This window comes from Stegodyphus dumicola, chromosome 4 (genome assembly GCF_044657685.1).
Source record: "Stegodyphus dumicola isolate Sdum_Otavi_A_Nest chromosome 4, ASM4465768v1".
In the NCBI taxonomy this organism is placed as follows: domain Eukaryota; kingdom Metazoa; phylum Arthropoda; class Arachnida; order Araneae; family Eresidae; genus Stegodyphus; species Stegodyphus dumicola.
In genome coordinates, this window is record NC_140771.1 from 154829232 (window position 1) to 154856200 (window position 26969).

A 26969-nucleotide genomic window follows, 5' to 3' on the forward strand; every position below is an offset into this window, starting at 1 on the left:
AAAATAAAAATTGCTCGTGCCGTAATGAAAATTAAAATAAAAATTACGAGAAACGTAACGGTGAGAAGAATGTTTCCTAATTAGTAATGACTAAATTGTTTAAACCTATATTGTGTATACAATATTTTAAAAAGTACCATTAATTCGGCAAAGATGTTGTATAACTTCTACTTAACGTGTTATGATGGAAGATGAGCAATTTCTAAATGTTCTCTTCTCTGTTATGTACTTCAGCAGTTATTCTGCTTGGCTTTTGTCTGAACATAATTTGCTTTATTATGCTTGTAAATGTTGGGCGTGTTCTGTTATTTAACTAGTGGCAACACTTAATTTACTTGCAAATCTAAATTGATGGCGCAGAACGCTATTAAATTTATGATGGCAATATTTGCTGATAGGTGGCACTCTGCAGGTCAGTGTTCATTGGTGTTGTGCTAGAACATGAGTCTCGATCTTGCTTCCATTAATGCCACGATTTGATGCTCGATCGAGGAAAATGCACATTTATAATTAAAAACGTCGTTTCGCTCTCCAGACTTATCTTCATTCAACCTTTTTGAAAGCAAGATTTTAGCCTTTAATTTCTTAGATTTGTTTCCATTAGAAATGAAAAATTTCCAAATGGTATTTTTCATGCTGAGATTAATTATCATAATTATTTTCCGTTTTACAATGCAAGCCAATCACACTGTGTAAGTTTTGCTTCTGCAGCTTAAATATGGGAATTTTACGATCTTAAATAACATCGATGTAATCAAAACCATTTTAAAATTTGATTTGATTTCAAGTATAAAGTGATTCTTATTTGCTGCTTTGCTTATTACACCCATAACTTTAAGCATTTGCATATTTCTTATTTTGCTCTCTATTCTTTATTAATATCGTAGGAATAAACAATATGCTTCTAGTATTTAAAATTAGTGATATCTGATGTCTTTATGTTTGAGACTTTCAATTATTAGTAAATCCGATCAGCTGACCATTTTTATTCTTTTTAATATTTAAAGTAACTTCTAAAAAAGCTGATTTTTTTTTTCATTTTATTTCTAAAGAAATTATAGGGCCCCGTTCTGTTGGGTAGTGTAACCTAACGAGCTCAAAAAGATTGTATAAGGAATTATCCAGTCTTTAGTACAACAGAAAAGTCAGACTAAGGGATCCTTTATTCAATCAATATAGTTGCACTGACAGTCTAAAGCTAACACTTCTGGCTTAACTCAAACAGGTAACGTTAAACTTAAAAATAAAATATATTAAATTTAACTTAATCGCTCACAGGATAATTTAACGTGCAAGAAGGCTCTGACTCGTAAAAGCTGGCAGAAACAAGCTTGATGGCTAGAAGCACTTAGCGACACAGAATCAAATAGCTAATAATTCAAAGAAGCAGCGTGGCTTTCAAGAAGGCATAACACGCTCTAAAGTTACATTCCAAAAACCTTCCCTTAAATAGCATTGCTTTCTGCCTTAATTTGAGTACACACGCGCTGGCTTATTAGCATTTTAACAGGAAAGCGTGGCTAAAAACTAGCCTGAAATTAAAGTTGCTCTAACTAAAAATTAGCTGTTAGTAAAACTAAATAAATCCCCACAACATTTAACTTCATTTTGCAAGTATTAATTTGAGCTCTTATTTTCTTTAGTACTAGTTCTTTGCGCTGATTTGTTTCTTGCCTTTAGCCAGATTCTACTTCAGATAAAAAAACCAAAGTTTCATAATTAAGTCAACCGCAAATCGATTTCTAAACCATAAGCCTTGCTGGGTATGGTGACTACTGGAAACTACCCGAGGTCTTCGGACAAAATTCATATAAGGAATAGACATTTTGAAGGTAGTGTCTTTAAAGAATGGCAGCACCTATAATATTTGTCGTCATGAATGTTTTCATAAGAGATTGTTAGTTGGAAAAGAAAGGTAGAAGTCTGTTGTATTCATTCATTTATCTGATATTCTCGATTTTGATTTTTGCAAAGCTGCTTGCTTACAAACGTTCCAGCTGTTCGTTGGTGCATGGGAGTTCGTGATTAATTATGTTTCATATTATAAATGCAAAATAAAATAAAATAGATGAAAGGGTAATACAAAAATGCAAATACAGTTTGAATAAAAATTAAAATAATCAAGGAAACAGAATTTACTGGTAACAAGCCCTTAGAGGGAAAAGCCATGTACAACAGAGGAAGGGGAAAATTTGCGTATAATTTTCGGAACCTAGCGCTAAAAAGCTGGAAAAAGCTGAAATACGGTACCCTATAAGCATAACCGGAATATCTGGGCTCGAAACTGGCATTTTGGAAGTGGCGAACGGCTGTGGACTATGAACATCGAACTTCACTCACAACAGCCGAATTGTCTTTTCATTACATTGTTCAATGCTAGGCTTCTCCCTATTTGTCGTCGTTTTATGACAAGACCTCAACGCTGATACTTCCATATTTGAATATGCTGAAACCACTTTCCTGCCTTGCCTTCATATGTTGTTACGTCTTAGTTCAGTATAACATATTTTCTGCTCGAAACATTAGCTCTAACTAGGCATGTCAAGTTGAGTATCTCAAATGGGCGAAATAGTCATCAGTATATAAGCATAGCTTCAGGATGTTTGGAGACACGCTGCTCGAACGAGAAATTTTCACAGCAGAGGTCCGATAAATGTTTTTAACCTGAACCTTACTGGGGACTTGTTTCTTTTGATTAGTTAGGAAGATTGTTCACATTGATACTACTACGTACTACTGAGCATGGAAATCATGTACGCTGCAAATTTGCGGCTTTCTGAGAATCACGCAGGCAAACATTTGTAACATTCTCCATTTCTCATTCCATTTCGCTGGAAGCACTAGCAAATGCTGATAACACTCGAACACTCATATATTACATTACATTACCCATTTCGCTGAATGTTTGCTTTGAGTTCCGCTAAATTTGTTAATTCCATCTGTAAATGGACTAAATATTTTTTCAGAGAGACCTTTAAGTTTTTTTATAACACCTGAAATTGTACATACGCTTCTATAACTGGTAAAATTGCAGTGTTTATTAATATATTATACTTATATTTTTTTGTTGTTTTCGGGGCTAAACCTAGGGCAACATAAAAATGAATAAAAGACAGCAAGCGGCCCGCAAGTGTGCTGTGACTACCCCAAACCTTTTTGTATGATAGTGCCTTATAAACAACGTAGCAGCATATTTCGCATAACGAACATTTTCATCTTCAATGATAACAAACTGCTTCGTACCATGAACTCTAAATTCATCTTCTGTGTATCACCCTTAGTTTATTTACTTTTATGTATGAAATCAGTGTCAAGTATTGTAGAAACAGTTTGTTCTGATTTGCGTATTATTCAAAATTATAAAGTTTTAATTAAAACTTATAAAAAATGGCTCGAATTTATTATCGATCTCGATGTCTAATATAACGGGGTACTTAACTCGTGCTTTGAATAGTTTCAATAAATGTTCTTTGAAGCAGTCCTTTTTCATAAAAGTAATATAATAAAAATGTATTCGAAAAATTTTTTTACTGTTTTCTGCAATTTCTAGGTGTGAATCTTACTCCTTCACCTTTCTATTCCGCCGTCGACAACAATCATGAAAATGATTATAATGATAATAGATTATTCAAAGATCAGAAATTCAGTGATAGTTACAGTGAAGATATACAGCTCAGAAGCTCCAGCGCTCCTCCCTTGCCGGAACTAGAAAAACAGAAAAAGAAACATTTCCGGGGCTTCAGCCGGAAAGAAAAGAAAGATAAAAAGAAGAACGGTAAGTTTCGCCTGTTTGTAATAAATGTTTTAAACGTGTTATATACTTTGCTTAATATCTAAAGTGCAATTAGGAACATTTTAAGATAACTTGTGTGTATTAAATACATGTCAGTAAGCATTCATGCTGTTAGTCTCGTGCTCAGGCTGCATCGTTTTTGCGGCATATCTCTCCTCATAGTCGCCTGCGCAACTACAATGCTTGATAATATGTATCAGGACAGCCCACAGATAAAATGAAAAGTTCCAAAATTCTGCGCAGGTTCTTCTTGGGGAATGCATCTCTTCAAACAAATATATGAACAGTTTTTTCAATGTCTGAGAGATTCTTCTCATATATCTTCAGTTAATGATCGAACTAATAATTTAAGAATTTTAATCTGTGATTGATCGGATAGATCGGAAGGTAATTCATTGACGCAAAGATTGAACTCCTCTTTTGAATCTGTAACATAATTTTTTCAATACATCAGACTCTGTCTTGATCTTTAAAATGCATTTGATTTTGAGTGGTGGCCTGAGGTCCTAGACCTGCTCAGGCACATTAAATGCCCGAAAAATATCTACGAAACCTTCCAAAGCTACGTTTCAGACAGTAAAAGTATTATTACTATATTCTATAACAGACTAATCGAAAAGAAACAAACAAGAAGCTCTCTGCACTGCTCTTGCCTTAACGTGGATTTCTGGAACTAGTAGCAACCGGATTTAATCAAAGAGAAGGAATTGATTATGAAGATGGATTTAGCCCAGTAATGACACTTGCAACCTTTATAACATTGTTATCGATTACAGTTTACAAAAAACTACAAAATAAGATTTTTTGATGTAAAAACTGCATATTTAAATGGATACTTGGATAAACCAATTTACATGGAACAACCACCTGGATTTATATCATATCCGAACAAAGTATATCTTGTAAACAAAAGTATATATGGATTACCACAATCAGGAAAATGCTGGTATGATGAATTATGTAAAGTTCTTAAGGAAAAGAATTTAACTAGACTAAAGTCAGATCCGTATGTTTATATTTATAAAGATAAGATCAACTATCTTATCATAGCAGTATATGTGGATGACTTAATGGTGATTGGAAATTCAAATTCTGAGATAAACGAAATCATCTTTCAACTATCTAAATCGTTCACATTATGAGAAGTCACTAAAACACAAAAATTTTTAGGAATAGACATCCGTCAAGAATCTGGAAAACTTATACTCAGTCAAGAAAACTATATAACTAAAATCTTAAAAAAACTTTGAAATGGATGAATGTAAAACTGTCAAGACTCCAGGAATATTGGGTGAAAATCTTGATGACATAGCATCTTCGCCACCTGTGTCGAAGACAAAATATCAAGAAGCATTAGTTTCATTGATGCACTTAGCAACAGGCATAAGGCCAGACTTAGCTTTTGCCATAAGTAGTTTGTCAAAATATAATCAAGATCCCAGAGAGAAACTCTGGAAAGCTGTGAAGAGGATATTTAGATATATTAAAGGAACACAAAGCTTGTTTAGTATATACTTCAGACAACGGGAAATTAAATGCTACATCAGATGCAAGTTGGTGTACCACTGAAGATGGAAAATCATTTGAAGGTTTTTTTTCTTTAAATTAGGTAAAAATTTCATAAATTGGAAGTGCAACAAACAAAGAATAGTTGCTCTATCTACAATGGAGGCTGAACTTTTAGCATTCTGTGAATGTGCATGTGAAGTTAAATGGTACATCTTTTTACTTGAAGAATTGTGACAAGATGATCTAATTGATAAACCAACAGAAATTAGAACAGACAGTCAAGCATTAATAGATTGGATAAGAAAACCAAAACAAAGTAGTAGTTCAAGGCACATTAATCGAAAATATTTCTTAGTGAAAGATGAATATGAAATGAATCAAATCGTTCCTCATTTTGTGTGTTCACAAAATCAAGAAGCGGATATTTTAACAAAGTATCTACCTAGGGTGAAATTAATTGAATGATGAACTATTAAAGTATGGACATGACTGACTGATTAAAATTATATCTTTAAACACAAATAAGGGAGGAATTGATAGTATTTGTTTATAAAGTATAATTTTAAGCTTTAATATTTTGGCAACATTGATATTTTTTTAAATTGTAAAAGAATGAGTTAAAAATGTATCTGGCATCTAGAGAGTTTGTTATGGTTTTGTAGAATGCGGTAAGTCTTATTTTGACTAAACTTATTTAATAAAGTTTTCTTTTTATATATTACTATAATGTGTTTAAGTATACTTATAGAAGTAGATAACTCTTTAGAGAATATCATTTATATGCCAATCACAAACTAGCAACCTGGCGTTCGATAAGATTACCTAAAATAAATGCCATGGCATCAGTATTATTTTCAGCGAAATCCGGATCGCGGTCGTCAGGTACCGGCACCCTCCAATCAAGTTTCCGGTAGTGTGCCACTGCCACCCAGCATGGTCGGATCATACACATTACAAAGAGATGCATTCTTTGACTCAATCATCTTCCATTATCAGAACTGGAATTCTGTATAAACACAAAGAATTCAAAGCTTTTATACCAGTGCTTAACTTAGGTGAATGCACAGTGGAGGTAACTGAATCAATACAATAGCAATTTAACTTAACAGATAAAATATGTGTAATATATTTATAGAAAATATAATGTTTAAAATGAAGATGCTTACAATAGAGCTGCAATTTTCATCCGCATTCTGGGATATTAGTCTCGAAACAGGGATATTTCTCATAGTTTGCGGAAGATCCGCGTAGAACTGCTTTGATTGGCGTATGCTTAATAAATAACATTAATATTTAAACTTTGTACAATCATTTTCTTATTGTTGCCACTACTTCAAGTTAAAACTGATATTTAGAAACTTCTGCATGTTAATTTCAGACATCAATCCGGCATGGCTTAAGATTTTAGTAGAATTGAAATAGCATTGGTTTGGTGTAGCATTAAATCATTAAAAAAAATGCGAAATTTCAGAAAAACTGGATTTAGAAAAGTAACAAAACAACATATCTTAAAATTGTGACTAATCAAAATGAAATACGTAATTTTTAAACCAAAGCACGAGAACAATTCGTTGGCCATTTTCTCTACGTTATATACTCTTATTATATAATTTGGCAGCATCAAAATTATAAATTTGTATCATGGCGGCTAATGCAACTTTACTATTTTCCAAATTCTATTCAAATTTCAATTCATCGTCTTTTGTAAACGTCTCTCAAGATTTGGTGTATTCAGTGTCCCAAGAACTGCTGCATAAAGCAATTTACTTAGTCAGCGCATTTACGAATTGTGTAGCATTTCTCATTTGCTACATTTATCTCAAAAATTTCAAAGGCCACTCTATCATTCTTTTGGACGGATATGTTGCTATCTTCAGGACATTTGCAGAATTCATCAGTGCCACTGTTTGTTTCAGCTACGGTTTAGTCGAAATGGACATGTATTATATCGGTCTTGGTGCCTGCGGAATTGTTATCGGTTTGGCTCGTAAAGTACTGAATTATGTGTATCAAAATAATCCTTTCAAGGGAACAATGGTTGTTGTGATGTATGTCCTAAATGTTCTCAATGTCTTTTGCGTTTACATATGTAGCAACACTTTTTATGACATCACTATTCAGACTGGACTCATCTCTTGTGCTTCGAGGCTTTTTACTTGTGTCCTGCCTCTCCTGGCGTTATCCGAAAGCCTCAAAACTCGAACTACAGCCAGCCTTTATTTCAGTATGGCTGTAGACAGTCTAGCTGTGATGTTGTTATGGTGGCATTGTTCCCATCTTCCTTTGAAGTATTTTGTTTTAGTACCAAGCTTAATAGGATTATCTATGTCTTTTGTGGAGTACGTCATGGACGAAGTTCAAACCTATGTGGGAGACTGAAGCTGGTGGCTCTGATATAGCCGATAAATAAAATTTTTGAAGCTATTTTAACAACCAAATATCGTTATCATTTAAATTTTATCCATGTATTGCAATCAATTATAATAAATCAAATAAATGCTTTATTATTAATCTGATAAATTTGACTCAAAATTTACTTAGACAACGAAATATGTAATTAATCTTTATTCCTATATTACTTTCTAGTTATTGGATAGCATTCTTTTGTAGTTTCTCATATCACATTTTATTAAGTAAAATTATTGCTATATATCTGAACATTTTATTTACTGCTATATCCCTTATCATTACTGCTATATTAAATTATTCTTTGGTTTATCTTCATTTAGTGCTGAGAGCTTCGCTTTGACGATTATTGATGACATTTGGATATCATTGGCGACAAGCTTGCTTTTCGTGATTGAGCATAATTATCATATTTTATTGATATTTGAACATAGTATCATATTTTATTCCCTTTATAACTATCAAATAAATACCTCGCCAAAAATCACCAACACTGTACTTGCTACTGAAAATAACCTGCTCTTTTACTGAAGTTATTCATAGTTTAAAAAATATTATAATTGGTACATTCTCATTAGCAGTACCACCTCAGTGTAAAAATGTTGTATCAAATGGTTTATTCGGTAACTATTGTTTAACAGTAAATATTTATCATACCAACATTTAATTCCTTAACCTCTTAGTTGGTAACCATATTGGAAATTTTTTGCAGTTTAACAGTAAAGCCTTTTTGAGGCGATGATGCTAATAAGAAAAGCCCTCATTATTTTTTCAAAACTATTTATTCTTTCTTGAAAATTATTGGATACGATAAAATATCGTTAACAATTAGAATGTACATGTATATAATGCCTTTTAATGGTCTAGACTAAAAAATACTCAATTAATCAAATTTCATTTATCTATGCAAAGATCTAACCAATTTTGTGAATTATAAATGCCAGTGAACTGAATATCTTAAAATCTTATTATCATTTATGACGTCTGAGCTTATTAAATGTGATTAACGTTTGCTTTAAGAATTTTAGTAAGTTAATGATTATATTAGTATTTTAATAAACAATAATATTAAAAAATATGGTTAATGGTGCAATAACTTAAAAGTTAACAATATTAATAGCAACCTTAGTAAGTTAGTTAACAATATTAGTAGTAACCTTAGTAAGTTAACAATATTAATAGCAACCTTAATAAGATAGTAATTAATATGTTTTAAAAAATGTTGTAGCTCTTATGTCGTGGCTAGAAATAATTTTTAAACACAAATTTCATTTAACATTTGAGGCTATAAGGTATTTCTCCGCTTTCTTAGCGAGCCTTCGTGGTTTAGTGGTCTGCACGTTCAGCGCGTATTTGAGAGGTCCGCGGTTCGATTCCCGGCGAAAGCGTCGCTAATTTTTCATCTTGCATGCTTCCAAAAATACCTACTGTCTCTACAAGGCAATATCTAACAGTTAATGAACATCTATAACTCTAAGTACAAAAAGTACTGGTCACGGTGTGATGTGAATTTATCACCTCAATCGTGATCGGACCCTTTTCCTTCGAGGAAATGTGTGGTTCTGCTATTCAAACTGTCAGTGTGACGGGTGCGAGGTACGCTGATATGTTACAGAATCGCATCATCCTTAGTCTAACTGATAAAGACCTGTTGGAAGGTATGACTTTTATGTAGGATGGGGTTTCGTCCCATATTGCTACAGGTGTGAAAGGTAAAGGTATCTTGCACACATCTTTTAGTGAGGATCGGGTGTTGAGCCGCCACTTCCGTCATGCTTGGCCTCTCAGATCCCTAGATCTCAATTCGTGTGATTATTGGTTGTGGGGTTACTTGAAATCGCAAGTCTACCGCGATCGTCTGACCTCATTAGGGATGTTAAAAGAAGGCAATTCCTAACCATACCTACAGATATGCTGTACAGTGCTGTTCACAACATTGACCCTCGACAACAGGTATTGTTGATGAATGACGGCCGACATGTTAAAAATTTGTTATAAAGAACGTACTCTTTGCTAAAAATCATTTTTTTATGCTAATTATTGCTTTTTTATCATATGAAGCTCCATCTGTTGGCCGTTTTAAGCGTTTTTATTCTTTTCTTTTCTTTCAATAAAACCCCATGACATTTCAAGCTTGTGTGTCAGTTTTTAATTCTCTATCTACATTATTCAGTGAATTATTGAATTTTCAAATGTTAACGGACTTTTCGGTCATAGGGTACTTCTGAAACGGAGGGAGGATTTCTCGTCTTTCCCACATATTTTGCTCCTCCTAATGAAAGTGCAGTTTTGTTATACATTCAGTAGCTAGTATTAATGTGAATGTCAGTTTTGAAAACTGTTAAAAGGAATGTTTCATTAGTAACAGAATTTTAAGTTTATATTAATATTTAATCATAGGAAGCACCAGAGCATATCTTAATAGTGCACTGGCCGTGATCTTCGTGGTTAGGTGCCCTTACAAGAAAGATACACTCCGGCGCAGTCCAATTGGAATTACTATTTCATTCAAAGATTGAAAACTCCCGAAGCTGGGGATAAGGCTAAATTTAAGTCCTGTAGAAAGGGTTCCGGATCATTACAAAAGTCCACGGCTTAACATTCTGTGAAAAAGACCCTACTTTTATCTACAGTGCATCCTAGACTTCGTGATTTCTTTGCTTAGAAAAATATATCTTGTTGCGCGTTTACGGGTTCGTAACAGATTGAATGCACACAGACCCGATGGCAGCTTGATAAAATTTATTTTACCCAGAAGATACACCTCACAGTTCTGCAACTTTCCACAAAAACATTCGTACAGCTCTTCACAGTACCACAGAGTAGCACCAGTTACACGTCAAACTACTAAGAACATTGAACACAACTCAATGCAAAGTGCATCATGGAGATGATACGCTTTGCGGAGTTCAGAGCGCCCAATACTCCGAACTCATGCTGAAGTAAACAACTGAGAAATTGAACTTGAACTTGATGCGAACTGTTAGCCGTGATGGCCCGTGACAGTGAAGGATAAATCATCCAGGCTTTCGGATAAATCTGACCTGAAGGAGAAATCGCTCTCCTCGATATTATATAGTTTTCCCGGGCCGCCGAGAAATCTTTAGTACTTCTTGAAATTATTTTAAGGCATATGAGAGCCGGATACAGTTACATAAAGGATCAATTACAATTATTCAATTACTATACCCATTACAGTTATACAGGGGATCGGACCAAAATGTCGCAAATTTTGGCAACAAAAATTAGCCGCCGCAACCATTGCCACCTTGGTGATATCTCGCCAGTTTAGAGAGATAGTCATTTAATATTAAATAACTTGCCCTTGTATTCTTACTTTTCTGGCAGAGCTTCGCTTCTTTAGATTTTCATATAACATTGTAACCCTAAAAAATAAAAAAAAACCTATAGTTTTACATATAATTTCACTAAAATTATTTGCATACCTGTACAAAATTCGTAACAATATTAAAATATGTTGTTTCTGTAATTGCTAAAAAGATGCTGTCTGTATTGCTGCAAAAGTAGTTATAATTATGAGAAATACCGTATTTACTCGATAATTTGACCTCGTTTTTCTTGTTTGTTTTAAAATTTGGTAGCATCTTATAAAAGAATTCGTTAAAGCTGATAGAAATATAGCTGCAACAGTAGTTATAATTATGGGAAATATCGTATTTACTCGATATTAGACGTCATTTTTTTTTTTTCCTGTTTTTGTTTCATTTAAAATTTGGTAGGGTCTTATAAAAGAATATTTTGATACATGAAACTGCAGAATGAGAGAAGAAGATTGTTATCTTAATAAATAGAATAACTGCCCTCTCTAAACAATGAATAATACACATAATAAATGGTAATTTAATAATAACAGTGTATAGTTAAATTACCATAAATATAATCTGCACTACTGCCACAAATTATAATAATTATGTCTTGCCGAACAGTTTCATTTTAGCCTTCATCCACTATTACTGGTCACTTGGCATGCCTGAAAATAAATAGATAGCAATGTATCACTAACAATATATTTGGGCCATACCGAATACTAATGTTATTTCAAGTAAATTCAGACGGAGGGGAATAGGATTAAGTCTCCTTACTGCAAGGCAAAATAAATGTTCACTTATATTTTTATATCTTAAAATTGATCCTAAAATATGAAGGAGTCGGGTTTTATAATAAATATGATAATGAAAGTTGAATGAATAAGATGACGGATACATATAATGCCAGAAATTTTTTGCAGCTCCTTGTAAGGCAACAAATTTATTATAAAATTTAATTTAGTGAAAAATGTTTAATATTTTTATTGTTATAAATTATTAAAAACAATTTTAATTATTCGCAGAAAATTTTCTCCAACTTACATCTGTTTTAATATATTGGCAAAAAAAATCGAATATTTTTAATACGATAATAAAAAGTAGTTATTCAGTAGTGTAAGGTATTCACGAAAAACTGCACCAATTCACGTATTTAGTTTCCTGAAAAAAAAATTTTCAGCTTAATTTTAAGTTTAATTTCTGACTAAACTAAGTGAGAATTTTAACTGATGCATACATATTACCTTTTAAAAATGTGTTAAAATTGTGTATGCGAAATTTTGTGTGCTGTTTCTCCTGCTGTCTTCTCCAAAAACATCCTAAAAATTTTCTCCAATGTACCGCATTACTGTTCTTATTACATTACTTTTATTATATTTGTTATATTCATTTATTTTTTCTGTTTCTGGTTTTTGTATTGTTTCACATAAAGACGTAAATAACTCTTTTTTTATTTTTTATGCCTTTCATTTTCAATTTTTATTTTCTTCTCAGAAGATAACGTATCTGTGAAGTCGGATTTCTCTCTAGATGAAGGAATCATTTTAAAGAAAATTGAAGCACTAGATGGCGGCACTGACGTGTATGGTGAGTGACATTTTTCTGTTAGTTGATATTAATAAAACTAATATATATACAAAACGTACATTAAAAGTATGTTTTTTATGTTTATCGTAAATGTTTTCAAAGAAATCATCTTTTAAAATTTAAGCAATGTATTCTTATTTATTATTATTCGGGTATTTTTTTCAAACTATATTTTTATAACGCATTAATATTAGCGCGTGATTAGGCAATTGTTAGTGCTTCTTGTGCTGCCATCTGTGAGTCGAAAGTTATATGATTAAGAAAAAAGTATGTAAATATGAAAATGCTTTATAATTTGCGCAGTTTTCTGTGGAATATTTTCTTTGTATTTTATTTATTTATTTATTTTGTTATATTCCTGTCGTTTAGTGCTGTGGTTTTCAGCCTTATATGACTCGCGCCACACTATATTCATCTCCTTTTCGACTCGAGGATTGCGGTTTTATATTTCTTCCTTTTTCCACTTTTCACGATCGTTATCTGCCAGTGCACCTGTAGAATTTCGCTACACACTCGTTCACAGCCAGAAGCTTATGATACAGAAGCTTTTATTTAAAAAATTGTTGTAAGAACGGGAGAAAAACTATTTAATGTTGAAGTAAACTGGGTTAGGTTACATATGATTTCTTTGTATGATGAGTATATTTATTTATTGTGCGGTTTTAATTGTGCGTTTAAATTTAAAGCAAAAATATTTTGAATTCGTATTGGTAACTGAGCTGCGACTGAACGTAAATGCAGGGCTGATTTCAAGCATAGTCATATAAGCAAGTCTCCTAGGGTGCCAGTTTTCAGAAGGACCCGATCAGATGTTATCACAAGCAACACCTAACTAAAACCAATTTTGCATATTTATCTCTATTAATGTGTTTAATTAAGAATTATTAATACGTTTAATTTATATAAAGCGCCATTTTATATTGATCGTTAAGGGAATCGAAATTTCTGATGCTGGGTTTGCACAAATAATGCAGATTTTTCTAAAAATTCTGGTACTGTCTATATTCATTAAATTTAGTGTCCATGTCGTCATCATGGTATCTTTGTAGCAAGAAATGTTATAGCTCGAACTTATGATACGCTAGTCCGCATTCCTAAGGTGTGTAGATCTTTTATGAGTGTTATAACGATAATTTGGGCTCCTTAGTAGTCGATAGGTACTGAATACTGATACTTTGACCGCTGTCTAATTCTGGAATGTGAGATAACCGTATAGGCGTTGTCATGTGCAATGTGAATGGAAGCTAACTTACCTTAACAAGTCCTTCATGAAGGCATTCCTTTCTTTTGCCAGCTGAGCTTAGTGTGCATTGTTATCCAGTCCTCCAATTACTGAATTCTGCAAATTATAATGATTATAATAAAATATTGCAATATGTTATACAAAATGTAGAGTGAAAAGGAGAAAACTTCGAGATCGTTATCCAAAATTTTTTTTAAAAAGTATATATATCCTAAAATCCCCCCCCCGCAAAATAAATAAATAAATAAAAAATAAAAATTATTTGCGAATACTAATTTTTTTTTTCTTTTTTTTAATTATAAAACTGCTTTCTAAAAGTAATTTTTTAGTCAGAAGATTGATCTCTAGCTTATTTTTTCATTAGCATGCTTTTTTTCCAGCAGATTTTACTTTGTTATAACAAAAGTTAACCCATAAGTTGCATTTAAATGTACTTAGAACGTCCTCCACGAAGGCATTCCTTTCCTTTACTAGAGAATTCTGCAATAATCTGAATCAGTGGTGTTAAACTGCATGCAGACCGCTTCCATCATCTGGAAGCAATTGAGAGGCCATTTTTCCCTACCTTGTACGAAGTAAAGGACGCAAAAAATTCCGGGTAACATATTTCAACGAAAATTTCCATTTTGACCACTATCGAATGCAATTGAACGATATTTTTGCTTTACATCTGTATATACGGACAGAATAAAGGAATCCTTTTCTAAAAAGGAATTGCGAAATTGATTTAAAATGGACTCAGAAGGGATTTCTTTCGTGACGTCTGTACGTCTATACGTATGTATGAATGTGTCTCGCATAACTCAAAAACGTTGAAATTTTGTATATGGGACTGCTATCAAATGTATATATGCACCTCCCGTTTTGGTTGCAATAGGCCGAACTAAAACTATGTAAATATATATATATATATACCCTACTCGGTGAGCTAAGTTTTTTTATTCTTATACGCTGGTAAATTGTGCATTTTTTGGTTTAAAATTTATTGAATTATATTGTTGTTATGTTCCGATTAAGGTTTTTATGCTTTAGTCAATCTGCATGCAATAGTTGTAAAATTATCAACAATTTAAAAGTTGTTTAAGTGCGAGATGCCTGATTTTTTTTAAACCATAGCAGCCATATTTGTTTACATTTGAAACTTAGCAGAATAGTAAATGAAATCTTTCTACACCTTCAGCGTCTTTTTGCCGAGGGGGACCAAAGCAAACTTTTAGTTTTGTGCACCGAAAAATCTGCCTTCTGGCCTGCTGGCTGAATTGCTTGTTTTTGCGTAGAAATTGTAATTTCAGTTGTAAAAAATTGTTTTTAATTATTTTTGACTGTAATTCGTATTTTATGTTTTTCTATGTCGTTCAATTTTTAATGAAGATATTTTTTTGAGTTTTTACGTATTTTTCTCTTGCGCGAAGTGATTTCTGAATTAATTAAATGATAAATATATCTCTAATGAAATTCGAAGAAATAAGTTTAAATATAACGCAGGAAAAAATACGTATAATTTAATATTCCGTACAAGTCATGTGGTGTACACATCAGTTTTTTTTTTTTTTTTTTTTTAAGAATTAAAAAAAAGTTTTAATAAGAAAAAGTATTTTAAATAAGTTTGAAATTTCGCTTACTAAATATTTATGAAACGTGACAGAAACAATAATAGTAATATCATAAAAGAATAAGTCAAAATTACGTAGGTCAGTCAGAAAGTTCGTTGCACGACTGCGTAAATATGTTTCGTTTAAGACTATTTGGATGACACTGTATGGCAGCACTTCAGACATGTACCTTTATCGCTTGACGTAGCGGCTTCCCCGAGGCAAGTTTAGTTTATCTGATAATCAGTCGCAAACATGTTTCGACAGCTGCAAATAGCGTCCAAATTAGAAATGCGTGCAGTGATTCGTTTTTTGTGGGCAAAAAGGTGCAACTGCACTGAAATTTATGGGCAGTTGCATGAAGTGTATGGTGAAAATGCAATATCACGTCAAGCTATCGCGGAATGGCGCAACTTGTTTCAGAATGGACGTACAGATATTGACGACGCTGAGCGCGAGGGAAGACCATTAACTGCAACAAATTCGGAAATCTCTGCCCGCGTGAATGAATGCATTCTTGCAAACAGATGCATAACGATAGACGAAATCTCAAATGAATTGGATATTTCTCATGGAAAAGTGCATAAAATTATTACCGATCACCTTAAATTTCGTAAAGTTCGTGCTCTGTAACAGCTTTAAATAATATTAAAATCTTGTAGTTTAAATAATTTAAATAGATGAACATTAAGGTATTTGTGAATGGCAATATTTGAAACCAGACTTGAGTGCCTCGTGCGACTCTCGCACGAAGAATGTAATTTATTTTTAAATGTTATAATGTGTTTTCTCTTTTTGTTTGTATGTCGCCATTTTGAGTGCTAAATAAAGTTTTTTTCTGTGTTCCATCATTGGAGTTGCTTCATATTGCCAAAGAAGTATTACAGTCATAATTATTTTGGAGGCACCGACCAAGATAGAATAATCGTGCGTATTTTTATTTTATTAGTTCATCATTGAACATAATATTAGTGATACCAGATTATTACCTCCTGTTAATATTGAATTGCTTTATTTTATTAGTTCATCATTGAACGCAATATTAGTGATACCAGATTATTACTTCCTGTTAATTTTGAATTGCTTTATGTTATTAGTTCATCACTGAACGCAACATTAGCGATACCAGATTATAACTTCCTGTTGACATTGAATTGCCTTATTTTATTAGTTCATCACTGAACGTAACTTCCTGTGGATATTGAATTGTCTTATTTTATTAGTTCATCACTGAACATAATATTAATGATACCAGGTTATTACTTCCTGTTGATATTGAATTGCCTTATTTTATTAGTTCATCACTGAACGTAATATTAGTGATATCAGGTTATTACTTCCTGTTAACACTGAACTGCCTTATTTTATTAGTTTATCACTTGAACGTAAACTTAGTGATACCATTTTAATGCCATTTCTACTAGAGCTCAAAGGAAAAGAAAAATAGCTGAAGAGCAGATCTTGGAACCGATGAAGGAAGAAAATAAAGCATCCAGAGATGTATTTGAAGAAGAAGTTAAATCACCAGAATTAAAAGAGGAAGATGTTCACGAAAATTTAAAAATCGATAAAGAAATTAATATTGAGAATCATTTTGCAATGCAGCGTTATCATCATCTTTCGGCTTTTGATTTAATATCAAAGCCGCTACTAATAGACGAAGAAAACAATTGTCGAAAGCAAATGACAAATGAATATTATCCGAAAGGCACAGATGAACTGAGGAAAGGCTTTGCTGTGAATTATAGCCGAGGAACTGGTCCACCATGGAAGAGATCTAGGCGCCGTCAAGAAAAAAAAAGAAGACTAATTTGAACACTGGTCCATTTTCTTCCTATTTAAATGTGGTGTAAAAATATTTGTTTAAAACTTAAAATTTTCGGCCTGAAAATTTGGAAACTTATGAGAGAAGTTATCTTTTCTCTGTAAGCAATTTAGCAAGCCGAGCTTATAAACTTTCGAATTTTACAGAACTTTTCCCTTCGGCAAAAGTCTCTCCGTTGGGGGAGAGGTTGTAACAGCTTTAAATAATATTAAAATCTTGTAGTTTAAATAATTTAAATAGATGAACATTAAGGTATTTGTGAATGGCAATATTTGAAACCAGACTCGAGTGCCTCGTGCGACTCTCGCACGAAGAATGTAATTTATTTTTAAATGTTAGAATGTGTTTTCTCTTTTTGTTTGTATGTCGCCATTTTGAGTGCTAAATAAAGTTTTTTTCTGTGTTCCATCATTGGAGTTGCTTCATATTGCCAAAGAAGTATCACAGCTCGATGGGTGCCACGTCTATTGACGGAGAAACATAAAGGAAAGCGTTTTGAGAGTGCATTTGCATTTCTACAACGTTACCAAACGGAAGAAAATGAGTTTTTGGGACAAAACTGTGACTGGAGATGAAACTTGGATTCACCACTTCTCACCTGAAACAAAACGCAGCTCGCTCGAGTGGAAACATTGCAGTTCCCCGACACGAACAAAGTGTCGAACTGTTTTATCTGCAGGAAAGGCGATGATGACGCTGTTTTTCGACAGAGAAGGCGTGGTGCATACAGAGTTCATGCCGAAGGGTGCCACGATTGCGACAATCACTTAAAAATCGACGGGCAGGTAAACTGTCGAACGGCATTGTCTCCTGCATGACAATGCAAGACCGCATGCAGCAAAACAAACGTGTGATCTTCTGAAAACGTTTAGGTGGGAAGGTGTGGAATCACCCTCCTTATAGCCCAGAACTTTCACCTCCTGACTTCCATGTGTTTGGTGCCATGAAACAAGAACTTTCAAAGCGATGTTACCATTCGGAGCCGAAGTGAAAACTGCAGCCCATCAATGGTTATCGGATATTTAACGGGATTTCTTTGCAGAAGGCACGAAAAACTTGTACCACGCCTCGATAGATGCTTAAATAATGGAGGTAATTACGTTGAAAAGTAGATTTTGAATGGAACTTTAAAATATAAATAAAGTTATTGTAGAATTTTGCTCCTGTTTTGTTTTCTTAGGCAGTGCAACTAACTTTTTGACTGACCCTCGTATTTTGTTTTATTTTCTACCTAAAATCTAAAGTTTGGTACTTGTAAGAGATATTTGTTTGTTACACTCTGTAATTCAAACATAATAATTTGCAAGTTTTCAGAGAAACTTTTCTAAGTGGGACAAAAACTTGAGACTAAGCAACAGCAACCTAATTTCTTTCCCTCTCATTTATTAAATTTTCCTTCGGTTCATAAATAAAAATACTTATGCATGCTTGTATGCAGATAATTATTAAATTCTTATTTTCTTATTACAACTTTCCAATTCATGGTAATGTAATATACGACTGTGCTGCAACCCTCCTGGCCGATAATAACCGGCCTCATTGTTAACGTAGCACACACAACAAAGATTAAAACAAAAATACAGGTAAAAACAGCAAACCAAAATTCCCAGTATTGTTATCTTGCCATTTATAAAGTTCATCAAATCCTTTGCAAATCTAAACTCTTTCCTGCGGCAATAAAATTCCTTTATGTTACAATGTTTTTCCCTAACATGTCGCAATAATACGTAGTCTTCGACGAAATGTCGTGTATTGCCTTCAGCACTACAAAAACCACAAAGACTATAATTTTGCAAATTAAATCCTTTCAGGTATGCCGGGAAGCGCCCATTTAATTGTAATCAAAATCCCATGTCATTCTCTTATTTTTAGAAGTTCAACAAATTAATCTTTCCTTTTTCCGGAAATGTTTTATCTCTCTTTCCAGCAATCATAATAGAAACCCTAGATTTTACCAATAACAATTCTTTTTGTATGCCTCAATATGGAACGCATCTCCGGCATTACCCATAGCAGCCTCTTTGGCCACCATGTCGGTCCTCTAACGCCAGTATGGGCTTTCATCCACTTTATTTTCAAGTTATGTATTTTCTTAACTTTTACAAGGAAACCATCTGTATATGAGACCAAATTATTAGTTTTATCAGCATCTGCTAGTGCTTTGAAAACCAGATAATGAGTCTGTATATATTAATATATGTTTCATAGTCTAGTTTTAATCAATTCATTTAAAAGCAAATATGATAGCAGCCAATTCGGATTGAAAAACCGAATTGTAAGGTTCGAGTCTAATTTTGACATAGTCTGTTTCGGTAAACCACATATACTGCCCCCAATTCCATTGTCATAACCCGAACCGTCAGTAAATATATTCAATTCTCGTAGGTAAACATTTGGTCTCTGATATTCAACTGCTTTTCTTAATGTAGGATGTATACTGTTAATACTAAAAACAGAATATTAAACCAGATTGTCACGCCAGTCAGATTGACAAAATATATCCTTAAACCATTAAAATCCTGGGCCTTATTAGAGCATTCTGGATCCCTTAACGCACTTTCTCTTCCCCAGAAGCCTTGGAACTAATTTTCGTGTATGGAAAAGATAAATATATTAATATATATATATAAAGTCTGTCTTTTGTTGGCGTTGGTTTTATCGCAAACTATAGCAGTTCAAGGCCAAAATTCCCTCTTTTTCAATTCACAGAATACATTTGCTTTTTTAAGAAGGAGCTATTAACCTGCTGTCTTTGGAAGTTCTCTATAAAATAAGTGCCAGCCTGAAGTTGGATTCTTGCTTAATTTTACAACTCACTTTCCTCCCCCCTTTTTATGAAATAAGAGAGGGAAGCCAGTATTATGAGGAATTCTGGATCATTATGTGATCTCCTAAATTCTGCAGCCCTAAACTCGAATTTTCTAGACCTAGGCGGCAAGCAAGCCCTGAATGGAACTAGTAGTTTTATCCAAAATATGTCTTTTGGCAACACATACTAATTGTATAGAAATACGAATTGGATTTCCTTAGAAAGGTGAGAAGCGTAATTTTCAAGTTTTGCAAAAACAATATATTGACAGAGGAATATTTTTGAATCAACAGTAGTGTAAGAATGAAATTATTAGTAAGCCGCTTTACGATGATTTCAAAGTAGTGAAACCGGTCTAAAAGTACGAATGGCTGTCCGCACATTGCGCGATAGCTCAGAAACATTGCAATGTAAAAACACTTAATTTCATGTACGTGACTATACTCTCAACCTTAATTAACAAAAACAAAAAAAAAAAAAAGTAACGCCAGAAAAGGAGTGTTTTAAAAAAGACTTGTCTTTTCAGAAAAAATTAAGTTTCTTTAAGGACATCAACTTTGCATAAGGAATTTATAATGGAACAGATTTATAATTAAGGTTTTTTTCTAAATTATTTTGTTGTTAATTTAATAGTACTGTTATATTAGTTTTTTCTCATAATTACAATAAATCAAAGTAATTTGAAAAGACTAATAATCATAAAGAATCTCAATATAATTAATTTCATAAGTATAATTTAAGGCTCAGCATGCCTTTTTCTGTTTCGGTAAAAGGAGTTTTTATAGATTGTACCTTATAGCTTTTTGTTTTCTTGCCTGAAAAAGTCACGAATTATTCACATCGCTTTTTCGAAATTTCGATTTTAAAATTAGATAAAATTTAACTTCGAAATGGGCTCACTAGAAGCTAACTGGCTTAAAGCGGGAGACATTGGTATTTTGTTTAACGGAGTGACTATTGCTTGTCTTTTCGGGACGTTTCTTGTGTGTAACGGAAATGCGAGCCAATTTACCTTAAGAAATCCTCCATAAGAGCATGTTTTGCTCATGTGCAGATAACAATTGAGAGTATTTTCGTAGTTAACCAATGAACATTTGATCAGTTTAAAGAAAAATTATGCATTTCAAGATATCCGAAAAAGGGAGATCGCTCTTTTTTATTGCGTTGTCGAAGCGAGTAAGCCATTTACTTAACACCTCTTGAATTTTGCTTAAAAACTAGTATTCTTTTTTATATGTTTGAATTTCGATTCGTATTTTATTTTCCATCAGTTTATTTATTTCTGTAATTGAACTGGCAAAGCACACAAGGGTTATATCTGCCTAAGAGAGGAGACGCCTTCGTGAAAATTTTTGTAAAGAAGGAAATTGGTTTGCATTTATATTACATGTAGGGAGGACCACGATAATATCTCTGCAGTTAGTCTGGTTATTGTGATTTGAACCTAGATCAAACTACCCGCATTGAGCATTCTAATCCCCTTGGCTACTGACAAGCCTATTTACTAACAGACTTAAACTTTGTATTTAACAGCTTGACATTAATATTATATTGTTGTACATTAACGTTATATATTGAAAATACAATTATTTTTATCTTTTTAAATTAATAAGTTGCCACTGAAGTATACAAAAATAAATGGGTAATAAAAACTTATGAAATAAAAAATTCCGTTCGCGAGCTTAAAATTATCGATTTTCATTTGTCTGGACAATTTCTCGAAAAGTGACCTCATCTTTCATGCAGCGTAATTATAATATGATCAAGATATTAAAAAAAAGGGGGGGATGTTGCTATTGGAAACAAGCTCATGGAAACTGAAGTGGAAAATCCGGCAGCCGGCAGCCCAATTGAGAGACCGGCCGTCGCTGAAGAGCGTCAGCAGCCGCAATCAAAGCCAGGGTCCTGGATCATGAAGCTGAGGAAACGATGTGTAGCGAGATGTATATCCGATACCTCTAGAAATCAAGGCACAGGATATACAGGATCCACGGTTTCCTTTTTCCTGCCGTCCTCCTGGCCACTGAACTCGGCTATCTCCCAGACGAGCCACGAGCCAGTTTCCAGAAACGTGATTCTGGCAATGCTGTCGAAATGCCTGGGAGAAAGTTGCTTCATTTTATTTTAAGAAACTCAAATAGTAAAAGCTAAAACGATAAGAGGAAACAGTGGAGAATATTAAATGTTACGTGCGAGTTATTTCGATTCAAGTTACTGAAAGTGTTATTCTGAAAGTAAAAAGAGAGGTTATAGTATTCATTTTGATGCGGTTTGTAGAGATAGCCACTCCTGATTATTGTAAGGAAGTTTGCGTTATAAGTTTTTTCTCATAATTACAATAAATCAAAGTAATTTGAAAAGACTAATAATCATAAAGAATCTCAATATGTTTTATGAGGAAAATAAGTGCATTTTAATAATAATTTTTTAAGGCCGTCTAAAAGTAACACTACATGCTACTACAAGTATTCTTAGTTAAAAGTATTATTCCAGGAAGCATAGCAAAATATGTACGCATGTTATAAAGCAAAAATACATATAATGCATTTACCAACTTACCAAATATACGTATGTTTTCGGAGCTCTGCTTCATTTTATAAACTACTAGCTTTTAGTAAATATGATTTCGGTCCTAAATAGTTTATTACATTTTTAATGGTATTCTGTCTTGTGAGTTCGTGAAATCCACTTTAGGTTAGCTTATTTGGATACAGCAAAGCCCACGAGGTTGTCTGTCTAAGGGATGCCTTCATGAAGGGCTTTCTAAGAAAAACTAGTTCGCATTGGGGAAAACTACGAAAAACGCCACTGAAATCAACCCGTTCATCTAGATTGCAAAATGTGGTGGGATATGTGAAATACACTCTAATAAGAGTAATAAAAAGCTGTTTGAACAAACTATTTTTTTACCTTCTTATTTCAAATTGTGTTGCATAAGAAATCCGATTATTTGAGATTACGTATTATTCTGTTCGAAGCTAGGATTGCATTCTTCTATTTATTTCGTTTCTAGGATTGTATTCTTCTTTTCTATTAAAACTTTAATGTGAGTACTGTGATGTTGGTTCTGAATCGTGTGCGATATTTCTAAATGATGTTTTTTATTTACGAATTTCCAGTTTTACGGACATTTGTTTTTTAAGCGCTTAAATTGAAAAGCTGACATTCACTATGAATATAAACCGGAATTTTTTCCTCTAATAATTTATTAAACAGAAGAAAACTTGTACGTTCACTTAAAAACAGACGCTTATTTAAGTTAAGCATATCTACATATATCTAACACAAAGGATAATTATTTTGGGACCATTAAAAAGATGGCCATAGGTCATAAAAGTGAAAACAAAAATCAGTTTAATGTTACTCAACATCTACATTTTCCTGAAATAACAATTTGATGGGAGAGCATTAAACTTATCGATATTTTGATGCTGAGGGAAAGGCGTAACATTGTAATCAAGTAGCCAAGAACTGCTCAAAACAAAAATACTCTGAAGCATTATTCACCACTGAAAATATAATCGAAGGATTCAAGAACTATCAAAATGTAAAGAACTGTAAGACAGCTAGATTTGTATATATATATATATATATATATACTTAAGATAAATTAATAAAAGTTTAATTGCGGTTGTAAAAAATACAGCAGCAGAAACAGCGAGAAGGTTATCTTTAAAAATAGGTAAACATGTTAAAAAGAAACTTCAGTGATATATAAAATATTAAATTGTAGATTCTTAATCTCACTTACATTTTTCAACTAATAAATAATGTATTGTTTTAGAACTTTTTCAAAAGAAATGCCAGCTATTTATTTTTTATTCATTTTCTTTTGCTTAACTGTAAGGCTTAAAGCATGGTATATCTTTATGTTCATTCGCTGGTTAGTTTCTCCTCTGAAATTTTAGCTAAATGTTTTTCTCTCTGAAGATTTATCAAAATTACTATTGTTGTGTACATACCCTGGTATAAACGCTTGATAGAAAATATGGAGACATTATTAAACTTGTCGTTATTAATTTAGGTTAGTTTAGGTCATTTGAATAAGTTATTTGAGAGCTATCTTCATTCGTGGAAGACTTGCTAAAGAAAACTAACTCGTACTCCAGTTACAAAAAACCAAAATGAAAAATCATGAAAACCAACCATGCACCCAGCTTTGGTTTCAACATTTATTAAATTCTTTGTTGCAGTTATAGGATTATTTGAAATTTATTAATTATGAATTTCAAAATTTTTGGTCTTTGTGAAACATTAGTTCTAAATTTCTTACTTACTTTATGCCTTAATGGTTCTATATATACCTTAATTCATGACGATTTATAACGAAAATAAAGTAACGATAGCAAAAGATGATCAAAGCCTTTTTCACGTTTCATCCATTGGTTTCCCATTTTTTATCAATCATTGATTTAATGATAAAAAAAAACTGACAGAAAAATTATGGCAATTTTTACCTTTTATTTATTTATGCTTTATTTTATTTATTTATTTATTTATTTATTCATTATTTTTTTTATTTTATTCCTTTGATTATATTACTACAAAATAATTTTGCTTCGATGAGCGGACAAATCTGAATATTTTCCTTGAGCATCAAGTCAGTACTATTTTTTCTTAAATCTTTTTGACGCTGCTTATTTTTAGTAGAAAATCTTAAGATTATTAGGGTATGGAAGGACGAAAGACAGGAAAAAAAAATAAATAAATAAAGGAATTTGAGGCTGAGAATCTGTATTCAATTTAGAATTTTTAGCGTTCATTTTTAAATAATTTGTTATCAATTGTGTCAAATTTCCGCCTTTGTTTTCAAATTTTTCCAAAATATTTGTTTTATCATCTACCGGTAAATCGAAATTTTGCTGTAATGTAATGCGAAGCGTAAAAAGTGTTTGGCGGGAAAAGTCTATTTGGAATGAGTTAATCTTTACAATACATCACGTGCTTGATGAGGACATGAAGTCACCCTTTCAGTCGCAAAGACACGTTAGGAATTCTGGCGTAGTGCCTGTTGGTAGCAACTTCTTACATTCGTCAGCTTTAAAAAAAAAAAAAATTATAAAAAAAAAAAAAAAATTAAAAAAATAGGGCTAGAACATTTTTACTCCAAAAATTTTTTACAAATATTTTCCGTGGCTTTCCTTTTTTAAGACTATGACGTCACTGGATCTGAAAAAAATGTCTAAAAAGATGTATTGCAATGTTATATACATCCTAGTTATTTTAAATATCGAAACTGGCTTTCTGGTCTGTCAAGATGGTGTTCTTTCATTACGACAGCTGTTCTACAGTTCTCAAGCAAACTGTAGGATCTGAACGTCTCATGAACGAAATAGAAATTTATGCTTCTTTACCTCGCAATAAAATAAGTTTTTCTGCAGGTTTATAAGGTGAAACTTCTGCAGGAAAACTGTAATTCAGGTACACTCAAAGAAATATTTATTTAGCTTAAAGATTTTTCAAAAATTATAAAAGATTAAATAATATAAAATATATAAAAAATGTTCAATTTTCATTTCGGATTCCATTTTAACACTTGAAACATTCTTAAGCTAAAACGTTGAAAACCGGCTTACCGGTTTAAGAACTGACGTTCAGAAATTTAATCTATAGAACATAAAATTCATATGCTTAAAGCGATTTATACAAAACAAAAATGTTAAATAGTGTGAAAGGGGGACTTTCTGTATTATTGTTTTCTATATATCAATGCCCCCTGGAAATGTTTGCACTCATTTATTAAAAAAAAATATATTTGATTATTCAAGACATTGAACCTTCTTCGAGATCTTAAAAATATACTAGAGAGAAATACTAAGCACAGGCTATGATTTAGGGACCACAGCAACACAAGCTGGATATTGAAATGCTAGAGATTTTTTTACAGTGTTTCTGTTAAAATTACTAATGAAAGATGCTGCGGATTACTAATGTATTTACGCAGAATAAACGAGGAGAAAAGTACTATAAACCGTCGTCCGACTGTGCCATCCAACTGAACTTCAGTGTTTTTAAGAGCTATATTTATGCTAATATTCCGATATCAATTGCTTTCGTATTTAGTACGTATTTCTACAAATTGAATGCATAAAAAAGTAACATAAATTTCGCTGAATTTCTGTTTTTAGTTGTTTCCTTTTGTAGATTCTGGAAAAGAAAATTCGAAGTTGCCTTTTTAAAAAATAAAAATAATTCTCGGCTGTTTTCTCAGCCAGATACGAATAAATCAATAATGTTTGTCAAATTTGTGTTTTTCTTTTAATGAGCGTCACTTGTGACATGCTATGCTTGCGAAGCTCTGAAACGTCCTTTACAATGACGTAATTCTGAAAATTATTTCCAGTACTTTGAAATATTTAAAAATTAAGTACGTATTATTTTCACATTCTTGCATCGATATAACCTAATGACTCTATAGTGTATTCGCTGAATATTTTGATCTTCCAGAAACCGCACATATGCAATTATTGTTTGAGGCCAGATATAATCTTCCAGGAAAGGTAAGAGTTATGAGCTTAGCCATTGTTAGTTTATTGAATCTATCGTGATATATTATTATTTTAGACATTACTATGTATAGTTACACATTATTAACGAGGACAGTTTTATTAGTTAAAAGTATGGGTAGCTCATTAAGATACTAAGAATTTCTTAAAGGGGTAGATAGTTTAAACGTTTGCGATTTCTAATCTACTTGAAATAGAGCATCCGAAACCTTATTACTAAATGACGAACTGTTTTAAAAAATTTTTTTCTCCCACTTGCACTGTAAATCTTTGACCCCTGGCACCAGAAAAAAAATACCAAAAATGCTGGAGAAGAAATGTTTCATCTAGACATTATTTCTGTCCAAGGTATCCAGTTGCGTGAAACGTTCCA

The 26969-nt window shown here is 32.6% G+C and overlaps 1 protein-coding gene and 1 long non-coding RNA gene across 8 annotated transcripts in view; one reads left to right on the forward strand and one right to left on the reverse strand.

The window, feature by feature from the left end:
• LOC118188521 (uncharacterized) overlaps window positions 1–26969 on the forward strand; it is a 378328-nt gene that overhangs the window by 233221 nt on the left and 118138 nt on the right. For 6 of the 7 annotated variants that reach the window (XM_035358959.2, XM_035358960.2, XM_035358961.2 and 3 more), the window contains 2 exons: window positions 3551–3775; window positions 12529–12621. In XM_035358959.2, the coding sequence (XP_035214850.1) occupies window positions 3551–3775; window positions 12529–12621 (318 nt within the window). The remainder of the gene's footprint in view (window positions 1–3550; window positions 3776–12528; window positions 12622–26969) is intronic. The other variant, XM_085815623.1, reaches the window with a different exon arrangement.
• The window catches only part of LOC146997727 (uncharacterized), a 37881-nt gene continuing 21063 nt past the window's right edge, over window positions 10152–26969 (reverse strand). The window contains exons 2-3 of the long non-coding RNA XR_015040805.1: window positions 13875–13960; window positions 10152–11094 (exon numbers count right to left, since the gene is read on the reverse strand). This is a non-coding gene — a long non-coding RNA (uncharacterized LOC146997727). The remainder of the gene's footprint in view (window positions 11095–13874; window positions 13961–26969) is intronic.